Source organism: Microcaecilia unicolor, chromosome 3 (assembly GCF_901765095.1).
Source record: "Microcaecilia unicolor chromosome 3, aMicUni1.1, whole genome shotgun sequence".
Lineage (NCBI taxonomy): Eukaryota > Metazoa > Chordata > Amphibia > Gymnophiona > Siphonopidae > Microcaecilia > Microcaecilia unicolor.
In genome coordinates, this window is record NC_044033.1 from 74660518 (window position 1) to 74684943 (window position 24426).

The following is a 24426-nucleotide window of genomic DNA, read 5'->3' on the forward strand; positions in this document are numbered from 1 at the left end:
GTTACAACAATTAAGACAAATTGCCTCTCTTCAGATGATTTACAATGCTGTAATTTCCCAGTAATTTAGAACCGCTTTGGATTAATGGCCAGCAGGTGAATTGACCGGCAACAATGACAGCTCAGCAGGAGATTAAATGGCTTCAACTGCCTGAAGTCCTTATTTGGAACAGCTCATTCAGTGTTCAACAGCTGTCATCCTACCATGCCTCAATGACATTATAGCAGTAAGAGAAGAAAAAGGGTCCCTTTTACTAAGCTGCAATAAATCCCAGCACATGCTTACTCACAGTTTAAAAGGGCTTACTGAGGGATGCGCTCAATCATCCTATAAGTTCCAAACTGGCACACGCTACCCATGTGCTAAAAAAAAAAAAAAAGCTTTAAAAAATTTTTTTAGAGGGGGCGTGTCTGTAGATGCGCTGATTAGTGCAGTATTACCGCATGAGCCCTTATTACCTACAAAATGCAGAGATGCCAAGTTACCCAGTTGCAGGCTGGAGATTTTGGGACACTCCTGGATTTCTGACCACCCCATCCTGGTGCATTATGGGACTTGCAACATTGATATCAGTGGGCAGGATCAGGAACTACAAATCCCACACTGCTTTGGGGTGTTAAGTTCAAAGCCAGAATTGTCCCAAAATCTCCAACCTGGAATTGCGTAACTTGGCATCTCTGAAAATGGGTGGTGGTAAGTGCTCACACAGTAATTGTTTTTAATGACTGCACATTAATGGTGACATTAGCGAAAGGCAAATACTTGGGGGAAAAAAATAGAAAAAACAGCCATTTTACTGCTGCAGTAAAAATGGCCTTAGCAGGCCAGGGAAACCCATGTAAGGGCATACTAAGGCCACTTTCTACTGCAGCTTAATGAAAGGACCCCTAATATAATAAGAAAAAAAGACTTTGGATATTAAAACTAAGGTACTTCAGAAAGGACGTAAAGATCTGATTTCCTAATCACATTATAAAAAACTATAAATTCCTCTGCTTTTTCACTTTCTGATCATCCACCCATCTTTCCTCTCTGTTCTCCTTCCCTCTTCCCACCCCCACCTTTCCCTTTGAGACTGGTCACTGGAATGATTTTATGTTTCACTTCTGATAATGTCATTTTATTTTTGCTCATACTGTCCTGATCTGAGGGGCTGATGCTCAGAACCCCCATGCTGCTCCGAACAGCGTGGTAAAAATACCGCCAGAACAGTGCGGGGAATGAACTCCCCAATTATTAATGCTAATAACATGCAAATGTAGGCACATTATTAGCCGACCATAGGGGGATGTCTGCAGAGGATTGTGCCTGGGCATGCGTTCAAAGCACAATCCTCCTGTAGAAGAGGTTTAAGCCCGGATCTGTCAAACCTAAGACCTGATGGTCCAGTGGACCTCCAGACTTCCCTACATCCCCCCCCCAAACATATAAGCCCCCCCTACTAACAATACCAAAAAAACCTGGTGGTCCAGTGGGACCCTTACTAGACCCCCCCTCACCCCAAGGGCTAGCCTGATGTTCCAGTGGTGGGCCCACCCGCCCCCTCCCCCTCCCCCAACTACCCTTAAACCTCAACATGGGAAGGGGGACTAGCACTCACTCCCTCCTCCTGCGGGCACCACCTCAAAATGGCGGCACCCTGCCTGGTGCATCCTTGGATGCATTGAGTGAGGCTTAACTACCACATAAGAAAGTTTTCTCCCTTATATGGTAGTCAAGCTCTGCCCAGCGCATTCCAAGATGAACCAGGCGCTGCCATTTTGAGGTGGCACCCGCAGGAGGGAGAGAGGGAGTTTGCATGAAAGAAGAGGGGGGAAGAAACCTTGGGGATGGACAGAACAGGGGTCTTGCTGGAAGTTATGGGACAGCATAGGAAAGGACGAGGAGAATGAAACAACTAGAAGGCAAAGTGCTGCTAGAAGGTAGAGAACAGGTAAACAAAAAGGGAGTGGAGGAGAGGGATTAGGGAGTGGAGGTATTCTGCCACAGAAAAATACCCTGGAGAAGGGTTAGAGAAAGCTAGGGACTAAACAGGAGAAGGGCCACAAGGTAAGAGAAATAGAGAAGGTGGAACCCCAGGAGAAAAGGAGGGGGAGTATTTAATACCTGGGGGCAGAAGCTAGATCTTAATATACGAGTTTATTTCAGTCTAAATTTTTTTTTCATAGTACATTAAAAAATATATTTAAAAAGGAGAGTTTATAAAGCTTTCCTTGAAAGAAAAAACAATAAATAAATAATAAAAAGCAAAATGTTGAATCTTCCTAATGGCTAAAGGGATAGAATTCCAAATGGCTGGTGTTTGATAAAAAAGACTAGCTGAAAATATAGTTTTATATATTAGACCACAAGGACTCAGGAAGTGTAGTCGAAAATTATCACATAAACCCCTATTTCTATTGGACATCTGTACCCAATTTGACAAATAAGTGGGAGCAGACCCATGAAGGATCTTATACTAATATGCACACCCTGAAGGAAACTCTTGCCTCCACTGTCAACCACTGAAGGTCCATCAACAAGGGAGAAACTCTGTCACTTCTAGGACAGAGTAAATAAGGCGTGCCAAGGTATTTGTACCGTTTTAATTCTTTTCATCAGTTTTCTTTGACAACCAACAATTACTGTAGTCTAAAGTAAGCAAAATTATACTTTTAGACTTGTAGTTCAGAGTCTAGATATCAAGCACATTCAAATCTTCCTGGAGTTCTCCATCAGAAAATGGGGAAATTCTGCAGAAGAAAAAATTAAAAAAAAAAATAAAAGTGTGCAGAATTTTCAATTTTTTTTCTTTTTGTGCAGAATTCCCCCAGGAGTAATTAAAAGGATAGGTCTTCAACTATTTACAAAATGACATGCAAGTGCCTAATTGCCTCTGTTCTAGCGATTAATTATTCTAGTCCCTTGCTGCTTGATATGGAAAGATCAATAGAAAATCTTTTTGTATTTTACTCCTTTAGTGATAGGAGAAAGTAATCTCTAAAAAGCCTTGTTTTTCAAGCTTGATGGATATTAACTGAATCATGGCTTAACCTTTTACATGTCCTGTCAGAGCAACCAACATAGATAATGTTGCAGTAGTTTATTCGACTCGTACAAGCTTGAATCATAGTCTTAGGGCCCTGTTTACTAAGGCGCGTTAGTGTTTTTAGTGTGCCTACAATTAGCAAGCGCTAACCGTGTAGGCGTCTATAGGGATATTGTAGGCATTAGAAAAGGTGCAGAGAAGGGCGACGAAAATGATAAAGGGGATGGGACGACTTCCCTATGAGGAAAAGCTAAAGCGGCTAGAGCTCCTCAGCTTGGAGAAAAGGCGGCTGAGGGGAGATATGATTAGGGTTACCATACGTCCGGATTTCCCCGGACATGTCCTCTTTTTGAGGGCATGTCCGGGGCGTCCGGCGGATTTTGCCCGCGCCCACGTTTGTCCGGATTTCTGGACAAACGTGGGCGCGGGTGCGAGCAGGCGCGTGCGTGCGGTGGGCGTGTGATCGGCGCCGTGGGTCTGGTGACCTGGTCTCCCGTCCCCTCCCCTTCCTTACCATGTTCCCTGGTGGTCTAGTGACGTCTTCGGGGCAGGAAAGAGCCCCCTCTTTCCTGCCCGGAGCGCTGCCTCCCCTGTCTATCATCTTTCTCGGTCTGGCTGGGGATTCAAAATGGCCGCCGAGAGTTGAACTCTCGCGATGCCGCTTCAACTCTCGGTGGCCATTTTGAATCCCCAGCCATACCGAGGAGGATGCAGCAGGCAAGGGCAGGCAGCGCTCCTGCCCCGAAGAGAAGACTCTACTAGACCACCAGTAAGTGAGGGGGGGGGGGTATGTGATGGGGGGGAGGGGACTATGTGACGGGGGGGGGGGGATAGGGGCGGAACCCAGACCTGAAGGGGGCGTGGCGGGGCGGGACATGAGGCGTGGCGGGGCGGGGTAGGGGGCGTGACATGTGTCCTCTTTTTCAGAGGACACAAAATGGTAACCCTAGATATGATAGAGGTCTATAAAATAATGAGTGGAGTTGAACGGGTAGATGTGAAGCGTCTGTTCACGCTTTCCAAAAATACTAGGACTAGGGGGCATGCGATGAAGCTACAATGTAGTAAATTTAAAACGAATCGGAGAAAATGTTTCTTCACTCAACGTGTAATTAAACTCTGGAATTCGTTGCCAGAGAATGTGGTAAAGGCAGTTAGTTTAGAGGAGTTTAAAAAAGGTTTGGACGGCTTCCTAAAAAAAGACCATATACCATTATTAAATGGACTTGGGGAAAATCCACTATTTCTGGGATAAGCAGTATAGAGCGTTTTGTACTTTTTTGGGATCTTGACACGTATTTGTGACCTAGATTGGCTACTGTTGGAAACAGGATGCTGGGCTTGATGGGCCTTTGGTATTTCCCAGTACGGCAATACTTATGTACACAGTTAACTCGCATACATGGTTAATGCGGGTTAAAAATGTTAACGCGCCTATAACGCGGCTTAGTAAACAGGGCCCTTTTATTGGTTGAATACAAAATATTAACAAATTTTGTCATAAATTGTCTCAACCTTAAAAATGCTATTTTTAAAATACAGTGTTGACACATGCGTCATAAGTTAAGAATCTTAGGGGTACTATTAGACGTTAAGATTCCAACAATTTTACCCAACAATTTTACACCACTAATCCTTAAATTTGGACAGGGTGGAGTACCGTACTGCAAGTCAATCCATATTAATTTAGTCTTGTCATTATTTAGTTTTAAACAAAGCAGGGTAACCCAATTCTCCCCTTTATTAAAAGCATCTCGAAATACCCTGTATTGGAATATGTAATGCTATATTGTCCACATAACTGAAAAACTTTTGCTCCTACTTCTATAAAACTAAAGATTCATTAAGTTAACAAGAATGAGCGATAGTGGGAAGCCCTGTGGAACTCCAAATTGAACATTCTAGGGGTAAGATTCCACACCCTCCTTCAGAACTTCTACTTATCAAGAAGTCTCTAAACCAATTAACATTCCCAGTTAGCCAATATCACACAAGGTGTGCAACAGCTTGTGGACCACTCAATCAACTGCAGCCAAAAGATTGCACTCCATTAGAACAACTTGTGTCCCTTTACATAAAAGACCTAATTTTTGATGTTCAGGTTCCTAGCACACGTAAATGACCTCATATATTATACCACCTAGTAGAAAAGTATACACCGCAATTTGATGCCGTGCACATCACTGGTGAGTGGAGCATGCAGATACACCCATAAATTAAAGAATGCTCTCATTTGTATGCATACATGCTAATATCTAGGAACAGGTATTTACAAGCTACAAGGTTGTAGCTACATGCACATTTTCAGCCATTTATGCTAGTGTTCTTTAAAGAAAGAGACACCATCGGGCTGATATTCAAAGCGATTTAAGCAGGCAGGAGTCCCTCGTGCCTGCTTAAATCATTTCCTACCGCCTACTGCCTAAGTGGGGATATTCAGCGAAACTTAACTGGAAAGTGCCACTGACTGAATACTCCCACAGACCGCCCAACTAAAATAAGTTGGCAGGACAGAGGCTGCACTGGGGAGGAGCCCAGGATTATGCAGGTGCCAGCAATATTCAGTGCTGGTACCCGCATAGCTAAGCAGCCTAGCTTGGCAACCTGCATAGCTAAGTGGTCTAATTTCTAAATTAGGCCACTTAGCTATGCGGATGCCAGCACTGAATGTCGGGTCAGCACCCATATAACTTTTTTTTTTAAAGGTTCCCCGAGGCCTCTCCTGTCCCAATGCCCCCTCCTTCTCTCTCCAAGCCCACAGACTCATATCCCCTGGGCCTATCTGTATCCCTGGTGGTCCAGAAGTGCTGGTTGGGGGCAGGAGAATAGCACCCTTGCAGTTCTATTCCAAAATGGCTGCTTCAAGAGGTCATGGCAGCCATTCTGGATTGGTGCAGCAAGGGCCAATAGAGACGGAGCTGCTACCCTGCCCCCAACGACCACTGCTGGACCACCAGGGATACAGGAAGGCCCAGGAGGGCCACCTGGACGGGTGGTGGTGGGGGGGTGTTCTGGGGGAATCTTTACCCCCCAAAAAAAAAAGTTACATCAGTGCTGGCCCTATATTCATCCAGGCCCGCATAAAAGTTCTGGTACCCAGTTCACCCACATTTCACCCCCTCAATATTCAGTGCCGGTGCCCAGACATGGCCTAGCACCGAATATTGGGGGCTAATTTAACCAGCAATAAGAAATTTAAAAAAAACTGTCCACCAGCAGCTGAATATCGGGGGGAGGGGGGCTACTTCTCTTTACAGAATAGGCTTAAAATAAATGCTAACCAGTACCTATAGGGGACACCCAATTATAGAATTACCCTCCACATGGTCACTGCTTTGGGTGGTAAGGGTAAGGGTCATGTATTTGATATATTGTCTTTTTGTGGTACTGTTTTATGTCCCAGAAGGAAGGTATATATAAATACCTTTTAATTAAAAGAGCAACTAGGCCACACCTCCTTATAAAAAGCCATACTCCATAACAAACTTTTTCATATTTGCCATTGTTTACGCACAGAACAGCTGAGATGGTCTTTATAAATTTGCCTACTTCTTTAGGTACAAATTGGAGAGATCTGTTTAGACTTACCTGCCTGACGTTTAACTGTCTTCTGGTTCATATCTGACTCAAGTTCCAATTCCTCTACTGGTCAGTGTCTGGATCCAGGCACCATATAAACAAACCTAATGGCAAAAGTATATCCAAGGACCAACCCAACTGGACAACTCCAAGCCACTAACCAGGATGGTTTTACTAGTCATTCTGCTCCATTCTATTTTATAAATGAACACTTTTGTCAAGCACTGGAGTTCCTTATCCTAGAGCCTTTTTTCTGCTGAAGTATTCTCCTGTACCTGGTTCATTACAGTCTCATATTTAGCCAAGCAGGAAAATTTAAAATAGAGATATAAAAAAAATAAAGCTTAGTGATTAATCAGTGGTTCCCAAACCCGGTCCTGGAGGCACCCCAGCCAGTCAGGTTTTCAAGATATCCACAATGAGTATTCATGAGAGAGATTTGAAGGAGGTGGGAGACAGTATATGCAAATCTCTCTCATGAATATTCATTATGGATATCCTGAAAACCTGACTTGGGTGGGATGCCTCCAGGTGTAGATTTGGGAACCACTACATTAAATTCTTTCAAAAGTCCAGGATCATATCCTGCACTAAAGGTTTGCAGTTTCAAATACATTCCGGTACCTGGTATTGGAAATTTCAACTATTTAAAAGCTGTCCCGTGCTAACGACAGGCTGTAATGCCAAAAGGAGAGGCCACCAATTTCTTTTTAATTTCATAAGCATGTTGGAGGCAGGATGCAATGGTAAAAGGATACTGCAGCATCTTCATGTAACTCTGCACTGCCTGAAGCCAGTCAGGAATAGACATGGAGGACCTGTAGATTGGCACTGCTGGTATGGGCGGCTAAATAGAAAAACAGAGAAGTACCAAGATTTTTATACAGCGAGGGGCAGCACGCACAATGCTCATCACTAAACTGTGCATAAATTGGTAACAGCTAGGAAAAAGGTGAGGAAAATGCTGGTTGCAATTGGAAGGGGGTTTCTTTGAAGCACCCTCCAGGTTTGTCTTGGAACAGACTTCACTCATCCACTTCCCCTCTGCAGTAACTGAATGAGGAGAAAGGGAATAGGATTGTTTTAACCCTCCAAAGAACAGGTAAGGCCTAAAAATGTTAGCAGCCTGTTTGAGGATCCCACTGCTGCTAAAGAGCCACTTTAAACAAGTGTCCAAACAATTCTTTAGTCTAAACTGCATTAATGTAAATTTTACATTTTCACAGAATAAAGGGTGAGGAAAAAAAAAATCATTCAATCAGTGCCCAAGTCCCAATTATTCTTGACCTTCACAATAACAGCATGCTGACAATTAAACAAGAATACCTAAAGGATTTATGTAGTACCTGACCTGGGGTCAGGCGGCCGGTGTTTTTTTTGTTGTTGTTTTTTTTTTTTTGGGGGGGGGGGGGGTTATTCACATCCCATCAAAAAAGCACTCACATTCTATTTAGAAGCTCCAACTGAACCAGGCTCAAAAAGTTTCATTCTGCTCATTTATCACACTTACCAACCTCACAAGATGTCAAAGAACAACTGGCAACTCTCAGCTCTGAGTGATTCAGGGCCAGAACGCTTCTTTGAGGTAGAAGGGCCTGCTACACATGGCTTGTGTGTCAGAAAACACACACTAAAAGTCAGTTTAAACACTGTCCTGCAGTTTACAATTCAACTGCTATAACCTAGTATGGTAGGTGGTCACACATCCCCATCACTTGGCTAAGAAATGTGTCTGACCTTGGCACTGCAGCTATGACACCTCTAACATCACCCACACAAAAGATTACACAAATATTGACATTGTTAAAGCACATGCTGGTTCATCAAGAAGGAAGAAACAAAATGAGCTAGCTAAAATCACATTAAGGCATAGCCTGAGGATAAATACATGGAATTTTATTTAGATCTTCAACTCGTAAAGACAGCACCATCACATTATTACTGTCAAATTAAAATGTACGCTGGCCTGGAAAGGAAACTGCCAGTCTACGGCCATACAGTTCACCTCCAAAACCCAATGAGATCAGTATTGTGCCCCTTTCCCTATCCCCAAAGGCTGGAATGGAATGACGAGGAGAAGCAGATGTTGGTACATCTTGTCCCATCAGCCAAAATGTGATTTTGGGGGTGCAGATGAGAGCACCTCAGTGCTCCAGCACAGGCTATGATCAGATAAAGTGTGCATCCCATCTCTCAGGTTTGGTGATGACCTGGAAACCATGTTCAGTCAGGAAGACCAACAAGAGCTAGAACATTGGTTTTAACATTGTGTGTGTAACTTTAAAGAAATACCCACAAAAAAAAAACAAACAGTCTCGCCATTCTTTCCAACCCAACAAATTATTGGAAAGAAATTAGAAAGGGATTGAGAGTGTCCATGTGGGTCTGTCCGTCCATTTGGGGCCAAATAACATTTAACAGAATGAAACTGGTGAGAGACCAAAAACAAGAGCTCAAAAAAGGACCAGACTAAACTGTGGACTCCAGGGAAATGAAGTCCTCAAAAATAGAGCCCAAAGCTTTTCTCTGAGAGAAGCAGCTCTAGATTCTAGAACATAGAAACACAGCAGTTAGGGACCTGCGTCTTACAAAAGCGCCTCAAACGTCTCTGTCACACACAAAATGAGCCAACACAGTTTCTCTATGAAAACTGATATCTAAATTTCCATGCACTGTATATATTACCCCCTTTATGGAACAATTGTCAGTTACACACATTTAAATATGGAGAACGGTGTTCAGTTAAAGTCAATCTTTTTGAAGAGACTGGAATAAACACTAATAGGCTAAACCAGAATCCTTTCATTTAATTCCAAGATGGGCTAAAGGTTGGGCATTTCTTGGCACATAGAGGTTCTTCCAGGTGACTTACAACACTACCTATGTTTATTTGGAATAAATATTTGGTCTAAGAACTTGGTAGAGCTTGGTAACCCTGAAAACCAGGCCTCAAAGACCAGTGTCTAGCACCGCTGCTCTTAATCTGCCCCATCTGCAGCCTATGTGTCTTCTTAGTACAGCAAGCGGACTGGCATCTGTCAGGATTTTACATCTTATGAAGCCACATGGGCAACTGGGACTCGGATGGCAGAAACAGCAATGCCTGCTTTATCAAGCTCTGTACCAGTGAGAGGAAGAGAAGGTGCCCAAGACAGAACTATCCCTCCCTGGTGTTTAATCACTTTGCATATGTGCCCAGAGCAGGACACATCATGTTTCTCACAGTGCACCACTTTACTTTATTTTTTATTTTTGTTACATGTGTACCCCGCGCTTTCCCACTCATGGCAGGCTCAATGCGGCTTACATATTATTTACATTATATTTGTACCTGGGGCAATGGAGGGTTAAGTGACTTGCACAAGGTGCTGCCTGTGCCTGAAGTGGGAATTGAACTCAGTTCCTCAGTTCCCCAGGACCAAAGTCCACCACCCTAACCACTAGGCCACTCTTCCACCCATTAAAGAAGCAATTAAAGATGCCACCCTGCTATCAGGGCTCAGTACTAGAGATTCAATGTAGGATCATTCAAAAACATCACTGCACAGCTAAAAACACACAGAACCACATCCAGACATGGGCCATCTGCATTTTAAAAACCTCTCTCCTGGTGGGGATCAGAGAAAGCATTTCATCTGATCTGTACCTCTCTCTTGAGTTATAACGCAAATTTCTCCAGCAAGCACATACAATTTGTTTGAAGTGTTGTACTTCATGAAGCAATTCCAGATGTAATCTTTAACCATCTCCATGCAAAATGCATTAATACCTATAGCAGCTCCAAGACACATCATGCTTCAGAACAAACATCTCTAAGGCAGTCCCTTCTCCCCACCTCCTGGCAGCAGCTCCCATTGGGAAGTGCTGGCTGACTGGGAACTGATCCAGCAGAATGGTAGGAGCCTGTGTACAAGTGAAGAAAGGTGTGCATCATGCATCGCTGGTTCTAGAAAGTTAGTAATGCCCCTATGTAACTCGGCTCTTTTCTTCAGGTTGCAGTCTGGTTTTACAGAAAGTAGTGTGAATAAGTACATAAGCATTACCACACTGGGACAGACCAAAGGTCCATCAAGCCCAGTATCCTGTTTCCAACAGTGGCCAATCCAGGTCACAAATACCTGGCAAGATCCCGAAAAAGTTCAATATATTTTATGCTGCTTATCCCAGAAATAAGCAGTGGATTTTCCCCAAGTCAATTTAATAATGGTCTATGGACTTTTTCTTTAGGAAGCCGGCCAAACCTTTTTTTAAACCCCGCTAAGCTAACAACCTTTACCACATTCTCTGGCAACGAATTCCAGAGTTTAAATACATGTTGAGTGAAGAAAACTTTTCTCCAATTCGTATTAAATTTACTACTTTGTAGCTTCATCACATGCCTCCTAGTCCTAATATTTTTGGAAAGAGTAAACAAACAATTCACGTCTACCTGATTCACTTCACTTATTATTTTATAGACCTCTATCATATCTCCCCTCAGCCGTCTTTTCTCCAAGCTGAAGAGCCCTAGATGCTTCAGCCTTTCTTCACAGAGAAGTCGTCCCATCCCCTTTATCATTTTCATCGTCCTTCTCTGTATTAACTGAATTAGCTTTCCCTTTAGGACACGCCTGGCACTTGACAGACTTCTGAGACTTGACTGGATGATAAGTTCCATGTGGCAGACACTCTGTTTATAAGTATTGTGCTGAATTATGCATCAAGGAAAGGGATTGCCAATGAGCTGCTCGTTGTAACTCACTTGCATTCTCTATTCCATCGCTAAACAGTCGGCCGGTCGAGCATGCACAGAGCAGCCAAGCGTTATGCTGGCTGCTCTGCGCATGCCAAATACGCCTCCCTGTGTCGCCCGAAAAGGAAAATGCCACGCCACTCACCCCCTCCACGGCCTGCTGCAGGAAGGCTCCGATGCGGCTTGATCCAAGGAGAGTGCAGTTGAAGACGTCCATCCAAAAAGACGTCCTTTTTGAAAGTCCTCCCTCCCCCCCGCAATAATAAAACTTCCTTTTTGGACGTCCTTCATTCAACTGAGAGACCCGGAAGTCTCTGAGCCAATCACAGTGTGTTTAGCTTAGCTAAACGCATTGTGATTGGCCCAGAGACTTCCGGGTCTCTCAGCTGAGTGAAGGGCGTCCAAAAAGGAAGTTTTTATTATTGCAGGGGAAGGATGTCTAAAAAGGACGTCTTTTTTTTTTTTTTTTGAAGCAGAGCGCTAATAATAACCTCTAAAGCTTAAGGGTGGGTTTTGTTGTTTTGGGATTTTTTTTGAGTGAAGAACGTCCATAAAGGACGTCCCTGACGAGCACTTGGGCGTTGTTTCGGGTGAAGGACGTCCATAAAGGATGTCCCTGACGAGCACTTGGACGTTCCCCCCCCCCACCCCTGATTTTTTTTTGTTACATTTATTGAAGTTTTCAATCCCGCGCAGCCCCAACGAGAGGTACAGACCTCTCGTTAGATTTTCCAGCGTTAAGGCAATCGGAAAACGGTAGTGCATCTCATTACAATAGAGTTTCTACACAATTTGCTCACCTGCATTCCGTTTTTGTTAGCTGCTACCGTCATCGGAAAATGGCTCGGAGAAGCCTTTAGTGCATGCCAGGGTAATCTACTTGCTCATTAATGACTCATTAAGTTTAGTGCATCTGGCGGAGCTGCTAGGAGGAGCAGACTGTTCTTGTAGCACGGGGGGAGTCTTACAACATGATGGCCAGGGCAAAGGCTTGCAGTTCAGTTGGCGAGGACACGTCCAACAAGAGATATAGGGAGTGGGTTAAAAAAAATACTGCACCTACGACATTGGCCTCAGGTTTAGGACATCTAGTAGGCTTATCTCGAGTTTCATCAGATGGATACTGGTTTCCCTGTGTCAAGAGAACCCAAGAACTGAAACCACTAGTCCAGCCAAAGTTGCCTTCTCCAAGTAAGGTCTGCTGAAAGGTGAGGAGAACAGGGGAGGAAGCTCAAATGAAGATCCAGAACAAGGTACAGCAGCACGTTTCCCTTAGGCACTGCTAATAGAAGTGTGCAACATACAAACAGAGAGGAGATCCTCATGAACCAAGCAATGTAATCAGAAACAAAGTTTTATTTTTATTTACTATCCCGCCCTCTGGGAGTCTTTAGGACACTTTACAGTCTAAGTTAACATAAATAAACAGAGAACAAAACCTTGTTGCAAAAACAATGAAAGGACTGGACCATATAGGAAAGGGGGAGAAATCCATCTGTGATAGTGCAGGAGGGAGGGACAGAACAAAACGGAAGGGAGGCTTCTACACTCTGGAGCTCTCCGAAAGAGGAAGAAAAACAGTGACATTTAGTCATATGAATCTTTAAATAGATGTGTTTTAACAAATGGCAGAGAGATACAGAAAACAGTGCCAGTCGGACTAGATACCTCCAGGCTGATCTAAAAAGAACACCTTGATAGGGCAATGCATATACTCCTCCACCGCTAACTCCAGACTTCGTTCCTTTTATCTTGCGGCAACTTATGCCTGGAACCGTCTTCCTGAACCCATATGTCTAGGTCCATCTCTACCTGTTTTTAAATCTATGCTGAAAGCTCACCTTTTCACTACTGCCTTTGGCTCCTAACCGCTACTCATTTGCCCTCTTCCCCCGTTCCTCTTTACCCTGTAATTCCCTTGCCCGTAATGTCTTGTCTGTCTGTTTTATCTAGATTGTAAGCTCTTTGAGCAGGGACTGTCTCTCTATGTCAGGTGTTCAGCGCTGCGTGCGTCTGGTAGCACTATATAAATGCTATTAGTAGTAGTAGTAGTAGTATCCTGTGAACTCCAGCAGGTCCTCTCTGGAACAATGCAAGCACGGAGATCATTTGAGACACTGTACCAAACATAACATACCTGAGCTTCCAATAACAACCCTGCATATGTACCAGCTCTGTGGGTGCAGAAGGAGCTGAGCACTGTCAATATTGGGCAAGCTCCCTCATTGGGTCCAGAGAGGGGTAGTTTATGCTGCATCTGGCACCCCCTCCCCATTATTTTGAGAAGTTGGCACCTATGCTGACCTGTAATAGACATAAGTACATAAGTATTGCCATACTGGGAAAGACCAAAGGTCCATCAAGCCCAGCATCCTGTTTCCAACAGTGGCCAATCCAGGTCACAAATACCTGGCAAGATCCCAAAAAATTCCCAAACATTTTATACTGCTTATTTTTATTTTATTTATTTTTCTTACATTTGTACCCTGCGCTTTCCCACTCATAGCAGGTTCAATGCGGCTTACACATTATATACAGGTACTTATTTGTACCTGGGGCAATGGATGGTCCCAGAAATAGTGGATTTTCCCCATCCATTTAATAATGGTCTATGGACTTTTCCTTTAGGAAGTCGGTCAAACCTTTACTAAACTCCACTAAGCTAACCGCCTTTACCACATTCTCTGGCAATGAATTCCAGAGTTTAATTACACGTTGAGTGAAGAAACTTTTTCTCTGATTCGTTTTAAATTTACTACATTGTAGCTTCATCGCATGCCCCCTAGTCCTAGTATTTTTGGAAAGCGTAAACAGACACTTCACATCTACCCGTTCAACTCCACTCATTATTTTATAGATCTCTATCATATCTCCCCCTCAGCCACCTTTTCTCAAAGCTGAAGAGCCCCAGCCGCTTTAGCCTTTCCTCATAGGGAAACCCAGCAACTGTGCACCAAGATGACTGAAAACTTCAGCCCTGGGTAACACGGTCATTTTATATTTGCTCCTCAACATCTTACAAGTATAAATATTTCAAAAGCATTAATCTAGCATAACATTACAGTCACTTTAGGTGCAAAAACAAGCAAACAAGTACAAGGAAACTAACCACACTTAAGCCTATAAATTTCAAGGATTAAACACCACGGCACTAACTCTTAAATCTGCATCTTTTAGCACACTAAGTTCAACACACTGCAACACTTATTCCCTGTAATCATGTGTGAAGGGCCTGATCTACCAAGCTTTTCCCCATATAGACGGGGGGGGGGGGGGGGGGGGGGGGGACCTTGTAGTAAAACAGGCCCTGACTCAACTGCTGCCCTACACAGAAAATTGGTAGTAACAGATCTTAAAATGCCAATTACTCTACACAAGCACCAAACCTTAACTGGAATACATTAAACTAAAAAAAAAAAAGCTAAACTACTACACAGGGCTGTTAATAAGGGATAAACCTTAGTAGAGGCAAGTTTCCACTGGGAAAGGAGCAAAAGAAAGAATCAAATTTGTATATCACTTACACAGAAAGGTCACTTTGCCTAAATGTCTGCTTTCAATAAAATGGGGCAAGCTCAATAAGGTCCCCACAGAAGCCAAGGCACTTATACCATCACATCACCAATTACAATGAAAGGAATTTGTACGTCTGCCCAGCATATTAAGCATAAGAACATAAGTATTGTCATACTGGGATAGACCAAAAGTCAATCAAGCCCAGCAGTGGCCAATCCAGGTTACAAGTATCTGACAAGATCCCAAAACAATACATTTTATGCTGATTATCCTAGAAATTAGCAATGGATTTTCCCCAAGTCCATTTTAATAATGGCTTATGGACTTTTCTTTTAGGAAGCTATCCAAACCTTTTTTAAACCCTTCTAACTGCTTTTACTACATTCTCTGGCAACGAATTCTAGAGTTTAATTATTATTATTAATTACATTTGTAACCCGCGCTTTCCCACACATAGCAGGTTCAATGCGGCTTACATAGTAAATAGAATTACAAAGTCCTGAAGGAGAATGTTACAAGTTATAGTAAACCTAGTAGTAGTGGGGTTTTGAGGATATGTAAATTGAGCATGGAGAGGTAAACAAAGATAGGATGAGCAAAAGGAGAAGAGATTGGAAGGGGTAAGGAGTAGGAAGGATGGAGAGGAAGAGATTGAGGAATGAGCATAAGGAGATTATGAGACATGGTATACACGTTGAATGAAGAAGTATTTTCTCAGCTTCATTTTAAAATTTACTACTTGCATGCCCCCTAGTCCTAGTATTTTTGAAAAGCGTAAACAAGCGATTCACGTCTACCCATTCTACTCCACTCAGTATTTTATAGACCTCTATCATATCTCCCCTCAGCCGCCTTTTCTCCAAGTTGAAGAGCCCTAGCCGCTTTAGCCTTTCCTCATTGGAAGTCGTCCCATCCCCTTTATCATTTTTGTCACCTTTCTCTGTACCTTTTCTAATTCCACTATATCTTTTTTGAGATGCGGTGACCAGAACTGCACCCAATATTCAAGGTGCGGTCGCACCATGCAGCGGTACAAAGACATTATAACATCCTTATTTTTGTTTTCCATTCGTTTCCTAATAATACCTTACATTCTATTTGCTTTCTTAGCCACCACCACACACTGAGAAAAGGGTTTCAACGTATCATCAACAATGACAACTAGATTCCTTTCCTGGTTGGTGACTCCTAAAGTGGAGCCTTACATTACGTAGCTATAGTTCGGGTTCCTCTTTCCCACAGATGTCATTTATTCCCACAAATCAGTCATTTATGAACAGCTGCCACAGGATGCAGAGGAATTAAATGGACTCTGTGGCAGATACATACATACATAGTAATAATTAATAGACTGACTTGTGTGTCTTCACTTGAACAAGAGGTTAACAGCAACCACCCCACCCCTGCAGACAGGAAAGACTAGACCCTGATGCAATAGGAGGGAATTTTATACTGGATTTTTATATGCCAGTATACACAGGAATGTCTCAAACTTTACCCCTCCCCCATACATACAGGTATATGCTATGACAAGTAGGCACATACTTGCACACAACCTACAGGCAGGCATGTTGGGGTAGTGGCATAGCCTCAAGTGGGCAGAGGCCCACCCAGCAGTGGCGCACCCTTACTATAGCTGGCAAGGATCCAAAAGACCCGCCAGCCAAAGACCTCTTCTAGGCCTCCAAAGCTGGCAGCACTCAACGCATGCTCAGCTTTTGCATATGTGTATGGGCTGTTAGCTTGGAGCTTGGGAATGCTCTAGGTGCCTTTGAAGGCCCAGAGGAAGTCTTCAGCTAGCAGGGTTTTGGGATCCCTTCCAGCCCAGGTGAGAAAGGACGTTCTCAGGAGCAACCTGAACAAATACTTCTTTACAGAAAGGGTGGTGAATTTGTGGAACAGCCTCCTGGTAAAGGTGGAGGAGACAGACTATCTGAATTCAAGAAAGTTTGGGACAAGTGCATAGGATCTCTAAGGGAAAGGATAGTAGATGGCAGATAAAGACCATATGGCCTATCCAGTCTGCCCAACCGTGCCTTCATTTTTCTATATTTCTGTGTTTTACAATGACCATGCATGAGATTCACAGACTATTTTGCTAGTCAGGGCTGCTGAGGGACAGAGTAGGACCTAGGGCCGGGCCTTCGCCCCCGCTCTTCCCCCACACTCAGGCAGACACTGCCTGCCACCCCCTGCCCCCCTTACCTTCCTGCATCTGCTTCTCCCTCTGTCTGTCACTCTCCTTCTCCTGTGTGCTGGGACCCGGGTTATAGTGTTAACGCAATCACCCGGGTCCCGACACACAGGCGCAGGAAAGAGACAGACCCCGGCGCCAGGCCCAGAGAATCTTTTTTATATTTTTTTCATTGGTTCTCTTCAAATGTAATTTTATTCTTATATTATACTCATTCATAAATTCTCCTTTACACAAACAATAAAAATTACTTGTCTTAATATTGTTGGCTCAGAGGTTTCTCATACAACACAGCAAGTGTTTCGCCTGAACTCTTTATCAAGGATATCATCCTTTCAAAATATCCGACTTATCTTGCCGACCAGATTGCCAGTCAGTTGGATGTTTTGAAAGGGGGATATCCTTGATAAAGATTTCAGGTGAAACAAATGCCATGAGAAACCCCAACAAGGATGTAAAAAATATATAGGAAAATATTTTTGGTGAAATAGGGGTGATTAAGTGTCCAGGATCTTTGGGTGTTAGCATTTTGATTATTGTTATGTCATGCTGATTTTAGGTATTTTTGCTGTAATGTGCTTTGGGTTTAAAGCAGAATATAAATGTTTTGCATAAATTTGGGTGTGAAAGTTATAGAGTAAGGTCAGTTAGTATTTAAGTTATGCACACAACTGACCTTACTCCATAATTATGAGCTCATTATTAAATTATCAATAGGTTATAACTGGGCTTAGGTGGTGCTAATTGGCACCAATAAGCAGCTGTATGTGTAACTGCCCTTAGTCACTAGTCTATAATGTTGTTGCTTATATTCCAGAGCTTGAAACTTCAAGGGGGGGCACGGGTGGGTCATAGAATACTAGCATTTATTCACCTAACTGCCTACAGTTAGGCATGAACATTTACTCCAGCCATTGAGCCGATGGACGTGCTCACATCTAAAGTTAATACTCAATTAGTGGCTTATTTCAAACAAATTTGTATAAGGTACCGCAGTTATGCAAAGTATATAATTCTCAGGTATCCAACTAAACTCAGATAGTAGAATTCTTCAATAAGAAAATTTCACATAGAAGAGCATGCTGAAAAGAAAGGGGAAACCTAAGGGACCTCCTCTCCCTAGAGTACATACCCCTGGACCTCGGCAAACATCGATTTCAGCTTTCTTGGCTTCTACTCCAACGGGAGTATCCACTTCCAGTGCGAGGGAGAGCACAGGTTTGGAGAGCGATTATTCGCTCAGCCCGGTAGGCCCACTAACCCCTCCATTCCCACAACCTATTGGAGCTTTAGTTCTGGACAGCGTAGTGGATCTATCTCTGAAGGGGAGGCAGGCCCCTGAAGAAAGATCGATTGTGGGAGAGAAAATGGAAGGAGACCAGCTATCTCGAGCCCCGGCGGTTGATGTGGAACAAAAGAATATTACCCCGAATGTGATTCAAGCAGAGACTTTGTTGTGTGCTGTGGCGACTCAACCGCTGATGAGACCGGCCGAAATATCGCTGGAGCCTATATGGACTGCCCTAGAGAACCTTCATAAGGTCTGTGTATCATTTATTACTGTATCTTTGAATAATTCTACTCAAATATGAAAAGCGACATGGAAACTTTATTAGCTAAACAAGTAAAAACAGAAATGGAACTACAAAAATTACAGGAAGTTCAAGCTCAAATGGCGGGTGACTGTTAATTAGTAGAAAAATTGAAACCGTAGAAAATCATATGAGAAATCTAAACCTTAGAATTCTAAACTTTCCTTTGAGTGATTTGATTTCGCCAAGAGAAATGTTCTTCAGATTTTTGAAGGAACACATTAAATACTCAGAACAGATGCTTCCACCTGTTCAGAAACCGTTTTATTTACCCGTAAAATGTAACACTCAACTGGATCAGGAAGACCAGATTCAAACAAAAGAAGATTTAGAAGGGTTAGACTTATCAGCTTTCCTAGAGCAATCTAGAGAAGAAATTAAAAAGAGATCAACACTTCTTGTGACTTTTGTTTTTCTTCAAGATAAAGACTCGCTGTTAAAAGCTTATTTTCAAGAAACCAAGGTGGATTTTTTGGGAGGAAAATTTCTATTTTCCCAGATATATCTAAAATGGACACAACAGCGGAGAAAACAATTTTTAGAAATTAAACAAGAAGTACTCTCTTTACAGGCTCGTTTTCAACCACGGTTCCCAGGTAAATGCTTAGTAATACATAAAGATAAGAAATATGTTTTTTATGATGTTAAACAATTGAGTGATTTTCTTAAGACCAGGAAGGACAAAGGGCAAGACCAAAGCCATTAGAGGGATTAAAGTAAATGAGTAAGCCTATAAATTGTGGATACTGAATTATTTCTTGAGATACCAACTCCCTTTGGATTTTTTTTTTAGAACATCTTGGATCTTCTTAATGTGGACTAATAATTAGCACTTACTACTACTACTATTTAACATTTCTAAAGCGCTACTAGGGTTACGCAGCGCTGTACAATTTAACATAGAAGGACAGTCCCTGCTCAGAGAGCTTACAATCTAAAGGACAAATGTACAGTCAGTCGAGTAGGGGTCGTCAAAATGGGGCAGTCTAGATTTCTTGAAAGGTATAAAGGTTAGGTGCCGAAAGCGACATTGAAGAGGTGGGCTTTGAGTAAGGATTTGAAGATGGGTAGGGAGGAGGCTTGGCGTAAGGGCTCAGGAAGTTTATTCCAAGCATAGGGCGAAACTCTTTAAAAATTACCTTATTTGATGAGTGTTATTTCCTCAAAGATTATGTATCTTTGTTATATATTGTAAATTATAAATAAATAAATAAAAGAAATTTTCACATAAACATTCTTCAGAAAAATGTTTTCACTTTCGCTTTCACTTTCATTAACACATTTTATAGTGACCTCAGCAGTACTCATCACCAACAAGATTTTTGTATGGCAATGCAAACAGCACCCACCATTTCATTGCTTCACTTAATTAAATTTCTCAATTTTTTTTTAATTTTTATACTTTATTATTTAACTTATCTTTTAGATCTTTTTTAGATCGGACCCAGGGGTTTGACTGTCCGACATGCATGTTTCGCTCAGAAACAAGCTGTCTCAAGGACATTCCCCCGAAGCTCTTTTTAGCACCTGCTTTGCCATAACTCTTCGGGATTGGTCTTTGCAGATTTAACCATTAAGAACGGTGTTGTGATGTAGCAAATCATTCAAGAATTAAAGCCATATAATGCAGCTTTACCAAGAATGCTATTTCTAAGGCTAAATGGGGGTAGCAGCTTACAGCTGCTCTGGGGATGAGATAAGCAGCAAGAAACTGATCCAAACACAAGCCTAACTTCCTCCATCTCTCTGCTCCAACCCTCTGGGCCAGCAAGATAAAGGATTAAGGGGAGGAACAGCATTCAGATCAGATGCCTCAAGTTTTCAGCAAGAAAATCTGGCAGTGTAGTGGTATTTGCTTCTGAGGCACAAACATCTGTTACATTTTCTACATTCTAAATACTACTTTTGACAGGTTCATGGATCAAAATTTAGGAGAACAGATGCCAGCTGCAGAAAGCTTCAAAGATAAGTGTTATGTACTGCTGGTCAAGCCTTTGCTACAAATCTGAAGCTTGTTGGTATGCACTGGGAAGAAGCAGCACTGGCCTAGGGCTAAGGTGGGGGGAGGAGGCAACCCTGGAAGCAACATCTACAGACTAACTGATTCAGAGCCAGATGCACTAACTCCAGGGAAACAGCCCTTCCCTTAGCGAATCGGTAAAAAACGGGCCTGCATGAAGGAAATCGCATGCAAATCAGCTGCTCGCTGTTAGCTCATTTGCACGCGATTTCCTTCCCAAGGAGAGGAAGCCAGTCAGTCTGCTGAGCATGCGCAAAGCAGCCAATCATTATGCTGGCTGCTCTGCGCATGCCAAATACGGCTTCATACACGTTCTTCACTCAAAAAAAAAAAAAAAAAGGATGTCCCTGATGAGCACTTGGACTTTTTTCCCTTCAGATTTTGTGATGGGCGTCCTTCTCTTGGACATGTTTTTCTTACGTGCCCGAAATGACCACGCCGGAGAGAATCGGGTATCGGGACGTGCGAGGACGTCCACGTCAAAACTATTTGGACGACCCTTTCGATTATGTCCCTCCAGATCTCTCTCAGCCAATCACAGCGTGTTTAACTGACAAGTAAACGTGCTGTGATTGGCTGAGAGAGACCTGGCGGGACATAATCGATAGGGACGTCCTCGCACGTCCCGATCCCTGATTCTCTCCGGCGGTTTTCGGGCACGTAAGAAAAACACGTCCAAGAGAAGGACGCCCATCACAAAATCTGAAGAAAAAAACTGACCAAGTGTTCGTCAGGGACGTTCTTTTTTTTTTTTTTTTGAGTGAAGGACGTCCAAGCATTAGGCACTTGAAAGGACGTCCCTGACGAACACTTGGATGTTTTTTTTCTTCCGATTTTTGCCATGGGCGTCCTCCTCTGCATGGGTCCCACTCACAGCAGCCCCAACGAAAGTGTAGACCTCCCGTTAGGTTTTCCACGGTGCATGGGGTCGGAAACAGTAGTGCATCGCATTGCATTCACATTATAATAGTAACATACATAGTAACATAGTAGATGACGGCAGAAAAAGACCTGCACGGTCCATCCAGTCTGCCCAACAAGATAAATAATAATTAGCTCATTTGCATTCCCTTTTCGTTAGCTGCTACTGTGACAGGAAAATGGCTCGGAGAACCCTTTTGTGCATGTTCCGGTTTACTACTTGCGCGCTAAACTGGCTAGAACCAGTTTAAAAACCACATTGCTGGCTCCTTAAGTTTAGTGCATCTGGCCTTCAGAGAGCCTACTCATCTGCCCCCTCACCCACAATGATGTCTGGATCTGTGACACACAAGGGAATACAGGCTGGAAAAAAAAAAAAAGGTCAGTCATGCATGAAGGTCCGCCAGGGACCAGATTTGGTCCCTAGAAATAACAAATCAAAGGCTGCTCACTGTACAAGGGGTTGCAGGATAAACCCTGCCAGAGGCTGAAGTAGGACTTTCCAGGCAAGACTATGGCACACCAAAAGGAAACTGAGTACTTCTATGCAGCGTCTTGCATCTTGATAAAAAGACTGTGCACCAATCAGTCCTTCAAAAGTAGTATTTTGTGCCTAAATGTATGAGTCATGGTAATTACTTTCTGATTTATATTTATTTTATTTATTTCGATTTTGCTCACACCTTTTTCAGTAGTAGCTCAAGGTGAGTTACATTCAGGTACACTGGATATTTCTCTGTCCCAGGAGGGCTCACAATTTAAGTTTGTATCTGAGCCAATGGAGGGTTAAGTGACTTGCCCAAGATCACAAGGAGCAGCAGTGGGATTCGGCCACCTCTGGATTGCAAGACCCCGTTCTCTAACCACTAGGCCACGCCTCCAAAATGAACCCAGAATAGCTTATAATTTTAATGTAAACTACATACATCAATATAGAAAAACCAGACACAAAAGCAGATCAGCACCTCTCTGTGCAGTGGAATAAGAGCTGGGAAGTGTAGAAGATGATGCCTGGAAGGAGGATATGGGCTTTTTAATTTTCTGCCTTGTTACAAAGCATGTGCAAAACAACTTCTGGATAAAGTGTTGCTGTACAAATCCAGAACCAGCTGCAAGTACAATAACTGTGCATTAATCACACAGGATGAGGAAACTGGATTTCCTTTACTTTCAATACTGACGCATATCCACAGGGTATTTAATTTCGCAGCAGCAACAACAAAAAAAATTGTATGTAAGGAAAGCCAAGTTTTCTAGAAGGCAATACATACAAAAACTTTTACACAAGCGCACTTCTCTCTCATACACAGAAACCCCACGTTTGCAAAGGGTGCAACTTAATCTTAAACCAAGCATAATGCAGTACCATACAAGCAAAATACTGAGCACCCCGCTTATAAAAAAAAACAACTTTTGAATATTTGTGTTTATGTGCAGCTCTGTAGATCGCATTGCAAGTTCAACTATAATCACAGCCTTGAAATACGCCACACGTCTTCGGGGCCACGACTCTACAGTATAAAATGTAAAACAGCTATCCCCCACTCCTACAGGCACGGGATGGGAGGAGGGTGGAGTGAAAGGAAGAAGAGGGTTAAAACCTGCTGGATCAATCAACCATTGGCCCAGCAGCTTTACCTTCACAGACCAGAACCAAAACTACACCGCAAGCAGTACACGGGGGGGGGGGGGGGGGGGGGGCACTATACCCGGGCCCCATTTACCGCAGAGGAAAGCGATGCACCGTTTAGCCGGGCCCTGGCTCTCACTTACCACGGGCAGCTGGGCGCTGTTACGGATCTTTTCCACCATGGCTTTGCCCTCGGGGTGGATGCGGGCCGCCTGCAGCCACATCCTTTCCCAGGTGTGAGGCTCCACCGGGAAGCCGCTCCGGTTCACGTGGAAGGGCGCCGCTCCATCTCTGTCCCCCTCCTCCTCCGAGCCGCCGGACGGAGGCAGCAGCGAGGCGCTGGCCCCTGGAGGCCGGTCCTGGGTGCTGCGGGAGCGAGGCTTGGTCACTTTCGGGCCCCGCCGGTGGAGGCTGGAGCTGGAGTTGGAGCCAGTCATGCCGGCGGTGGGACCGGGGACGGGGAGGGAGCTGGCTGCGGGTTCAACGCCCGGCGACGGATCCCCTCTCCGCCATGGCCGGGTCCGCTGTCAGTGCAGCCGGCGCCGCTCTCCCCTACCTGCAACGAGAGAAAAATAGAGAGATGGAGGCAGGTCCAAAGCGCACTCCGATCACTCAACCCCGCAGATCGCAACACCCGATCCCGGCTATCTGCAATCATTATTCTTTGCAGTGGAGGCTGCATTAATTCATCGCCCTCTCCCACTCCACTTACCTGTCCGCAGCACTCGGTTCCGCACGCCCAGGGCTACCCTCACTTTCCGTCAACCGCGAGCCGCGGAGCGGTAACCCGGCAGCTGCCGACGTTCCAATACGTTCGATTGGACGACATAACAAAGAGAGGCGGACCCGGAATGCTTCCATTAGGGGCGCGGCTGAAGGAGGGGGTTATAATCGCGCCCCGATTGGCTCTCGTTTCACGGTAGAAGGCGGGGCTATTTGGGTAAGTGGAGAGACTAGCCGAACATTTTTCATTCAGAAATCGTCGCGCGGAATAATTTCTTCCAGCGGAGTGCGAAGAAATAGAGGGGGGTCTTTAACTAAAGATTAGCTCGAGTGATCTGCAGCTGGGTCCATTCTATTCCTATCGTCCCTGCTGCGGATAACTCAAGCTATTCTTTTGTAAAAGACCCCCTGAGAGCGACTGGTGGTCCCGTTTCCGCACAGCTCTCACAAGGCACTTGCCTTGGGCTCCCATACCATAGGGGACCCCAAGC

General features: G+C 43.8%; 1 protein-coding gene across 1 annotated transcript in view; it reads right to left on the minus strand.

The window, feature by feature from the left end:
* Window positions 1–24023, minus strand: part of VASH2 (vasohibin 2) — a 95260-nt gene extending 71237 nt beyond the window's left edge. Inside the window, exons 1-3 of the mRNA XM_030196047.1 lie at window positions 23925–24023; window positions 23356–23768; window positions 7366–7454 (exon numbers count right to left, since the gene is read on the minus strand). Coding sequence (XP_030051907.1) covers window positions 7366–7454; window positions 23356–23649 — 383 coding nt within the window. The 5' untranslated portion in view covers window positions 23650–23768; window positions 23925–24023. The remainder of the gene's footprint in view (window positions 1–7365; window positions 7455–23355; window positions 23769–23924) is intronic.
* Window positions 24024–24426: the final 403 nt, after the last annotated feature.